Raw genomic sequence first — 9,757 nt, 5'->3', positions numbered from 1 at the left:
GCGCGAGCCGTAGTGAGTCACGTTCTCATGAGGCTTGGATGTAAGGTTTCATGGGTGCCAATTTTATTTAGGATACGTTGTTAGTAATCGAGTTTTTAAGTCAATGTCGTTTTCAAATTGAAGAACCTTCGCTTTTTGTAGAAATGGGTTGTTGTTACGGAAAAGACTCTACAAAAGAGTCCGTCGTAAGTGAAACTGAGAATAACATTATTTTCCACAAGCTGTTTTCTGCAAATGCATGCCCAAGTGTTGCAGTTTTATCAGATTTCAGAGCCCTAATGTAACCTAGGCTAGTTCATACAATTAGACCTGTATGCCTAAGTAATGGTTACATGCTGAAGGTCGAATCCTAGCTTAAAAAGTTAGACCAAAATATGTCTGAGTTGACGTATATGCAATATGCACAGAGGCTAAGTAAGAGCTGAGCGAGCACTAATTTAACTCAAAGCCCAAACATTAGGCATATTCTCATTTAGGCCAGACTAGGCCTAAGGTTGTTATCATGGTATGTATGGCACTGACATCACAAATGTTGTTCCTAGCAATTTATGCCTATGTCACACTCACAGATTTAAGATTTGTAAGTCATAAAATGCATACCAGTATTTAAATAATTGTATAAAACCAAGACTGTTGTTAACAGTTTCTTAAAGTTACATGGCATGTTTTCAAATTTGGTAATAACAAAAATCTATCTTTTTGCAAGTTATGGGGGTTAAAGTCTGGTCATATCCAATGCTCTTGGAAGTGCCATTAGAGGTGCTCTTTCTCAAAACTTTTCTTATGCTCAGCCTGACCAAGTTGGGGCCTTGTTGTCCTGTTGGTACTTAGTGTCCCATATTTTGTTCATCATAATAAGCAAGGAATTGTAGTTAAGGTTAAGGTGGTAACACTTGGTAAAGCGCACATTACTGTAAAAACACTCAATGGCGCTGAACAACAAAACAATTATAAAAACGATTTCTTAAATAAATGAGTCTTTAAAGCAGCTTTAAAAGTTCTGATGGTCTTCGAATTTCTTGTGTCGACGGGGAGAGCGTTCCAAAGTCTAGGGCCAGTGACGCTGAAAGAGCGGCCTGCGAAACATTTGCGGCGTGTGAAAGGAACCTTGAGAAGAATGCCCTTTGACGAGCGTGTTGAACGACCAGGTGTCTTAATTTCCAGCAACTCGGACAGATAAGCTGGTGCTGAATTATGTATACACTTAAAAACGAGGAGGAGGATCTTGTACTCGGCGCGGACATTAACGGGGAGGATGTGCAGCTCCTTCAATGCTGCGGAGGCACTATCATATTTTGATCTTCCGAGAATAATTTTAGCCGTGTAATTTTGGATCCTTTGTAGGGGATGAAGTGTGGAGGCCGGGAGGTTGATAAAAAGACCATTGCAATAGTCCATATGAGAGAAAATCATGGCATTTGCAATTTTGAGACATGTCGACTTGTCCAAATATTTCCGGATCTTCTTCAGATTAAACATGGCGAGGGCTGATGCACGAGCTTTCATGGAAATATGATGTTTGAGATTGAGGGTTTCATCCAAGTAAACACCTAGTAGCTTCACACTATGGGTACGACGGACGGGAGTGTCCCCAATGGATAAAACGTCTGTATTGCACTTTGGTAGTTGGTGATTGCTTCCGAAAACGATAAACTCCGATTTTTCATCATTCATCTTAAGACGGTTAAAATGCATCCAGAGTTTCACATTTTCTAGAGTTGATGAAAGACCCCTGATTGACTCAAATTCTGAAGAAACATCTCCGGGTTTAAAACTAGAGTAGATACTGTCAGGCGCGGCGGAACGGAAAAATTATTGGGGGGGCTAATGTGTGGAGACTATCTAAGCGGAGCGCCACCATCGGTTGGCGCGGAGCGTACAAGAAAATTTTGGGTTTTTTCAAACCCCCAGATGGCCGGAAACGGCACTTCCCGAGTGTTTTATGCTGCGAATACCTGGCCCTAAAATATGGGTCTCAAGCCTGCAATTTCTCAGATTGCACGTAAAGTCTGTAAAAACATTGTAATTTGTATATACGATGTTGTTATAAGAGAGTAGCTATTACTCGTAGTGTACTCGCAAAGACGTTTTTGAGTGTAGTAACGGCAGTGGCGGAGCTAGGGGTATTGGCCGGGGGGGGGTAGCAAGAATGGTCTGTAAGGGGGGGTTTCGACACTATCTAAACGGAGCGCCACCACAGGTTGGCGCGGAGCGTACAGAAAATTTTTGTAAAAAGATACTCCCGAGATTGCAGGAAATGACCCTTTCCGGGGCCTTGCTAATTTGCAGATAAACGGAGAATAAATAGGTGTCGTCGCCATTTTGTCGGAAAATTACACCAACAGAATATGACAAATGTCAATAGGTATATGAGAGCGCAATAAAATAGTCAAAAATCGCGAATAAGTAAAAAGTAGTAAAAAGCTGAAAAGGGCGCCAGCAGTCCATTTGAGTCCGTCAGGGGGGGGGGGGCATCCGCCCCTGACTGTATATATGGACGCTCGATCCACCACTAAGTAAGGGGATGTTGGAGAACTGGCTGAAATGAGGCAAGTCATTGGCCTAAGACGAAGTTGTGTTACGCTACCGGTACTCACACTCACTGCTTCCACTTTTCACGGGGCGTGAAGACGCGGTTGGGGTGACAATGTGGTCTATAGCCAAGGGACGGGCCGAGGGTCCCCAGCAATTACTAAAATGATTACACCTATAGAGTATACGTGTGCATCGGACAGATCGACAAGTATGCATTGAAAAATGGGCAGATGTACGTTTCGGAGCCTTGGTAAATATTGGGGGGGCTTATCATGCATTTGCCCCCTCAACTTTTTTATTGGGGGGGCTGAGCCCCCCCAAGCCCCCCCGGTTCCGCCGCCACTGGATACTGTGGTCATCGGCGTAGCCAATGAGGAATTGGTCATCACTGATACATGTGTTCATTGTGCTAGTATAGCAGGTGAAATATACTGGTCCATTTCTACTACCCTGTGGTACGGAGAAATTGACCTTCATCGGCGTAGAAAGTGATTTGTTTATACAAAGTTACAAAACTTTTTTGCTTTGGCAAGGTTTCAAAGCAGTTTCATCATGCCTTTGTAGTGCCTTCTCATTTATCAGATATCGGTGGGAGAGGGAATGTAATTTGGGTCTTTTGCAAAATAGTGTACAAATCAGACCTGTTTATTTCTTCAAGCACACATTCAATTCATCAGCCCACACACAACGTTGTCAATATTTTTTCAATTGATGTGTTGTTATGTAGTATATTGATAATCCTTAAATAGGAGGGTACTTCCTTCCTCAATAGGTTTAGCTGGTAAGTCTTGTTTTAGTAAGCTACAATAGGGCACAGTCACTCTCTAGTTCAATCAAGACTTTCTTAGCCATATTATATGTCTTTTACTTGGTTTCTGAAGTGTTAGAGTATCCAGTCAATGTCCATGAAGTATTTTGACCAAAAATTTATAACAGAACCAACGTAACCAACGTAACCAACTTTGGTACTGTCTCTTTGTTAGGAACAGGAGGAATCAGAGCATCAGAGATTACTAGGACCAGCTAATGGCAGGACACCAGATAAACCAATGTATGGGTGAGTAAACCTCTCACAAGTTAAGAGTTCTAATGCTCATCTCTCTTTTTAAAATAGATCTTAGAACCAAGTTCCATTTTTATGATTTGGTCGGCCCAAGATATATGAAGAGGCATTTTCATCTAAAATACCTCACCTAAATTTTCCTTAGAACTGCAATGTAGTCAGTTATTTGATATCCGTGAATTTAAACAAACTAGTATTTTCCTGATGTACTGTACCCATGGTGTGGTACCATAGTGAATGGCGTTATGAAGGGTGTATATACTGCCTGCCACAAGCTAAACACATTTCAATACCAGTAGATTTGGAGAAGTCGTTGTTGGTAAGTGATTAGACTAATTACAATATGGATGCTCCATTTATGATGAGATTTCTGTGATGAGGGGAACAAGCCTGGTCGAGGAAGGGGAGGCTGACTCCACGGGGGGGGGGGGGGAGTGCAGTCCGAGCCCCGGCCTGATGCAATACGGTATAACAACATTAGTATGGATTCATTGAAGTTGAGTGTGTGTCTGGGTGTAACTTTTGCTAATTGCATTTGATAATATGAAGTGCAACCAGTTACATTAATATTCATCATCACATCTGCACAATTTACATACTGGCTGGTTTTCCTCTGAAAGTCGATGTCAAGTAATCTGTGGAAAGTCCATTTTCATCTGAAATATTTGTTATCCTCCATCATTTACAGGGATGGTGGAGATAGACATCCCAAGTTACCCAAGAAAGGAGATGAACAGTCAGTTTTAGATGAGATTCTACACAACACTGCCAAGTAAGTCATACTCTAGGCATTCAATCAGAGGGGTATTACAGTAATACAGTAGTTCAAAGAGTCCGCTATCACTGGAATAATGCCATGACAACATGACTTAATACACCGACCAATTTATACCGTCAGCATATATCTATACAGGGATGTGCTCACGCCCGGCGGCTGTGCCCGGCAGTTCTGAATGCAGCACAGCACAAACAGTATTTTAAATGTTTCTGCCCGGCATTTTTTTTTAAATGATAAATTTAACAAAGTTCACCATTACTTGGCACAGAAGTTAGCTCCGGAATAGGAAAATGATAGCACCATTTGCCATCTTAGCATACCTCATTTGCAAAGGTTCCAAAGAGGAGGGTGAACCCCCCACCCCTGAGATCCCTCCCCCAGGACGTAGATCACAAATCTGCCTGGCACTCAAATATTCCTGAGCACATCCCTATCTACAGCAATGCAAATCTCAAATTCATGTCAAAGTCATGAAATCTGATGTGTTCAAATGGACAATTAGCATCAAGATTAATATTGTCATATAGGTTTATACTTGTCATATGTCAGTTTTGTTGACAGGCACAAGGGGTGCAACCAGTGTTAAGTACTTGTTGCGTGATTATTCAGTAGCTATCACCGATTTCATGTTTTTCATTGTCGAGGTGAAACGGACTCGAAACCCTCTTTTCAGCTATTTTTGTCGACAGTACTAGGACATCCACATGGACGATATCTATGAACTACCACAGAGGTAACACTCTCCTACCTGTCTATGTGAAAGTGTTGTGGAATTATCATATTATCAATATTTAAACATTAATGAACTTCTTTTTCAGTAATATCATAGATGTGGCTGCTTTAGAATCTAGAAGGATGGAGCAACAAGAATACCTTGATAGGGCCAGACAGTATGGGTGAGTAAAGTGTATCTTTTTTAATGACAAGCCACTCAATAACCCTAGTGTAACAGTTTATTCAGCTGTATATCAGGAATTCTCTCAAAGTCAAATAGCTAAGGGAATTCCAAAATGTGCTGTTTTCTGCACATCAGGCAGACAGCTACCTATCCTCTTTCTCTACTCCTAGATCAACTACCTACCCTACAACCCTGTCTCTTCAGAAATTAGATCAGCTACCTACCCTACTTACTTTAAATGAGGTCACTCCTTCCCCCTCAAAACAGATGAGCCCTTAATATCATTCCCATTCTGTAATAAGGTTGACTACCTACCCTCCCTATCAACACTGGATCAGCCCGCCTTCCAACCTCCCTTTTAGTAGCACCCTCCCCCTTCTAATAAGATTGGCTAACTATCCTGGCCCCTCAAATAAAATCTGTGCTTCCCTCTCCTACCCTCCAAAAGAAAAATTTGCTTGTAACCAGTTATAACCCCCCACTACCCTCTTAACTTCCACCTGTCAATATGATTGGCTGCCTAGACCTCACTTCATGATTCAGATTTAGCGACCTACTGCCCTTCCCATCTTCCCTTTCCTTCCCATTCCCCTTCCCTCTGTCTCTGATTCAATCCTTCCCCTTTTCTCCCGAGAGTTCCCCTTCCTGCATGAAATGTATTTCTCATGTGAAACTGTTGATATATATACTTGTCTCTTACTCTGCAGGTCTCGAGTAAATAATCTTGTTCCGAGTACGTCTAGGCTTCAGTCACATATGTTACAACTTCATAATGGAACATCCATGCCTTACTCAGTACTAGCGGCTGAACCAATTCCTCTTCATGATATCAACCTAGTAAGTTTAACTTTTGTATCTCAGGCATTAAACTTTTATTTTCATCCCATCGCTAGTGAAAGTTTTAAGTTCCCTTCGAACCGTCTAAGTAATCTTAACAAGTGACTGAACTCAAACATCCTCTTTGGTGGATTAGTCACCAACAGGAGTTTCTACACATACTGTATTGTTACGAAACAAGATAGCATTGTCTGTATACTTCATGGCAAGCCAACAATTTGTACCAATTATGGAACCCAAAGTAAAGTACCCCTGTTGCCCCCCCCCCCCACACACACACAAGATAAATAGGGCCTTATGTTTTTGAGAGATCTTTCTCAGTTTAAAAATGTTGCAAAGTACATCATTAATTCAGGTACCTGGAAGTTGCTCAAACAATGTGAGTTTTATTTAGTTCCTCTACTGCAGCAAATCCTACAGTGGTCATATTTCTATGATTGTTCAGTTTATAATGATACTAGTAATAACCTGAACAAATTTGTAAGCTTTTGATGAGTGTTCCTGCAGTAGTAGTTTCCTGAAAAATTGTTCATAAGCATTGCTTAGCTCAGCAAAAAAACATCAACTGATGAATGCAATACAAGGACAAGCCTTGGAGGAAAGAAAGAAAAATGAAAGGTTTGAAAAGTGCAATAAGGAAAGTAGCTCTGGAAAGGAGCTTAAACGTCGTGCATGGTTTGAGATGCTTCGAAAATTACTTCTAAACGAAGTGAAATTAGTATTTGGACATGTTTGGACCCGGAAAATTTGTTGAGGTGCTTTTATGTTTAGGAAGTGAAAAATCAAATGTCTTAAGTCATTATAGTTTCCTTTCATCGTAGTAAGTCTGGGTTGTATTACAGTGTACTGTAGTTGGATCTCAATCTTTGATTTCTTAATGAGAGGAATATCTGTCCATGTCTTACTTCGATCGACCAGTTCAGATGTAGACACCATGGATCATCGCTTCTAATGGTAACTTTCTTTAGATTATAACTTTCTCATTTTTTTTTGTGTTCATCTCACCAGATCACCCACACAGCAGAGAAGATGTGGAACGCCTGTGAGGGCATCAGAGTGAACCATAAAGAAGATTTAGTCGTGAATTTTGAAATTCCGGACAATTGAGAGGTGAGCCAAGCGCAGGACGCAACAATTTTGAGAGAAAAGGACTCAAAAAGAGTATTTAAGAAAAAAAGAGAGAGGAAAACGGGGAGAAGAGCTCTGAGGAATTTGTATTTTTGTACGACACTGTTATCATGAGTTTACTGTATCCAAAGAAAGAATGAAGAAAACCATGACGACGAGATGCAAGAATACGAGACGAAGAGACCCCTGTCTGTCGGAGATGAGAACAATGCTCGTCTGTCTTATTTGTCCTGTTAACAGTTAGCTAGTTAACAGTTAACTAGTTAAAAGTTAACTATTAAAAAGTGGAATCTCTGAGGAGTCCAACGGAGGCGGCATTCTTTCATTTCATGATTTGGAAGATTGACTTGGCATTTATTTTATGGTAAGCCCTTCAACTCTACAAGCAGAGTACGGGCTTTGTGAAGAACTCGACAGCGTCGACCGAAATGGGTGTACGAAGTAGACCCCGGTCTAATATGGAAAGCAAAGATACTGTAACTCTGGATTGGCTCACATTTACATCTAGAAGGAAATATTGAAATTACCAAATTATGTTTACTATGTATGGCTTCTTATATAAGCTTCCATTTTTTCTTTTTTTGCAATATTTTTTGTTTGTCAGCCCTTAACAAAGATCACATGTGTAGACTTGTAGCATCCGTCTGTGCCGTTCAGTACTTCTTGCCAAAGGTACACAGTTATAAACAGTGTAGTGTAAGACTATTGGCCTTGAGGGGGACTTAGTTGTAAATTAGACCTGTGAATAGCCACAGTATCTCCAGTGGGGCTGCTGTTTTTGGTGGTTTGCATGAGGGCACTATTGTAGTCTGGAAGGTTTAAGGCAAATATTATGTGGCCCACAAGGGGCTCTTTAATGCACTGTTTATGTGATCTACAATATATATATATATATATATATATATATATATATAATATGTATATATATATATATATATATATGTATATATATATATATATATATATATAATATGTATATATATATATATATATATATATATATGGCCCATGTTCGAATCCCGGTGGAGGCTGGAAGTTTTTTCTCTGTTCTGGATTTTCCAACTCACTACAATTTCAATTATATATTCATATATAATAGCAATGGATTTATCCACCCATAAAACTGATTGACTGAAAAAAAAAAAAAAAGAAACATGTGAATACTTTGGGGGAGTTTATGTATAGGTCCTATGTCTAACAGGATATTTCAACGTTCATAACAGGCGGACAAAACACATGTATATAATGTGGTATTTTCATTTTAGTCACAGCAGTACTGTAGCTACTTTTGGTGTGGTCCCTAAAGTGGGCACAAAATGTCACTGTTTTCTGCAAGAGCAAATTTTGTGCCTCTCCCTGCTTTTAGATAAAGCCATGGGAAAGGATGAGCACTGGTCCAAGCAAAGGAGAAGGTAGGGGGTGGGGTGGGATTTGCATTGCTGTGATGAGGGTGTTTTTTGAGGAAGTTGGAGGATGGTTGAATGGTTCTTTCTTATGGTTGTACCGCTGTTCAGGTTTTATGGAGGTTCACTTAGACTTACTGAACTACTCAAATTTGCCCATCTCTAATTCTCAGTTTTATATAGTTCCACCAGAATCTCTGTGAAATCTCACATAGTACTTGGAATCAAAGTATTCTATGAGTACATATCATTAAATGCTACCTTTAAACCAAGCACATCCAGTTTTCCATGGCCTATAATACTTCAAAATGTTCAAAAATGTTTCCTTGCCTGACTATTTTATTTTGTAGTGAGGGGGTGGGGGTGGGAGAGCTTGCTTGTAATGGAATGTGTGTTGCATCTTGCCATCAGTTATATGTTTTTGTTCCATTTTTGTTTTGATGAGGTCTGTCACATTTTTGTGTAATATTTCCACTATTGTCATTATTGATGGTAACAGAACTCTTTCATGTTAATTCAATCATCTCCTTAGCAGAGTGAGTGGCCTTGTACCTTTAAACTACCATACAATGGAATAGGAAAGCTATAGAACAAAGAATAAAACATTGGTTATGACCAACTGTAATTAACATAAATGAATAATCATTGGTATGACCAACTGAATTGAAAAAGAAAAATAGATTATTTTGATAAAACTGATAGTTGTAAATAGTTTTTGACTTGGTTACATATGTAAAGTACAAGTTATGTTATAAGAGTTAGTCTCAAAGCGCAGGGGCACTTTAAGTGTGTTGTTTTTGTCGAAGTTTATTAACAAATTAGGTAAGACTTTCACTTTGTATCATGGGAGATCTGCCAAAGGTCGATTTACCCCCCCCCCCCCCTAAAAAAAACTTTTCAAATACCTTTAGGTAATAAAGGCAATGGATGACATGCTTGTTGCATTGTCTTGAAATGCAGATGAAATTCTTTCCAAGCTATTTGCAGAAGTTGTAAACATTTGGTTTATTTGTGGATGGACTATTGTAAATACTGGTTTTTGTCTCGAAAGGCAGACCAAATAGTTGTGTAGCCTCCTCTGATGGTGAATTGTCTGTGAATCCGTTTTCATCAAA

General features: G+C 39.7%; 1 protein-coding gene across 1 annotated transcript; it reads left to right on the top strand.

Moving 5' to 3' along the window:
• Window positions 1-9,757, top strand: LOC139979591 (ragulator complex protein LAMTOR1-like). The gene is made up of 6 exons (XM_071990542.1): window positions 1-185; window positions 3,519-3,592; window positions 4,287-4,370; window positions 5,195-5,272; window positions 5,982-6,111; window positions 7,120-9,757. Exons 1-6 carry the CDS (start codon window positions 144-146, stop codon window positions 7,216-7,218), a joined length of 507 nt encoding a protein of 168 aa, XP_071846643.1. The 5' UTR covers window positions 1-143; the 3' UTR covers window positions 7,219-9,757.

This window comes from Apostichopus japonicus, chromosome 14 (assembly GCF_037975245.1).
Source record: "Apostichopus japonicus isolate 1M-3 chromosome 14, ASM3797524v1, whole genome shotgun sequence".
Lineage (NCBI taxonomy): Eukaryota > Metazoa > Echinodermata > Holothuroidea > Aspidochirotida > Stichopodidae > Apostichopus > Apostichopus japonicus.
The sequence above is the reverse complement of the archived record's forward strand: the minus strand, read 5'-3'. Positions and strand labels throughout refer to the sequence as shown.

Excerpts from the sequence above, each read along its gene's own strand:
- LOC139979591 (XM_071990542.1), top strand. The coding sequence starts at position 144 with ATGGGTTGTTGTTACGGAAAAGACTCTACAAAAGAGTCCGTC. Across the intron at positions 3,593-4,286 it reads CCAGATAAACCAATGTATGG|GGATGGTGGAGATAGACATC; the intron begins GTGAGTAAACCT and ends CATCATTTACAG. Across the intron at positions 6,112-7,119 it reads CTCTTCATGATATCAACCTA|ATCACCCACACAGCAGAGAA; the intron begins GTAAGTTTAACT and ends TCATCTCACCAG.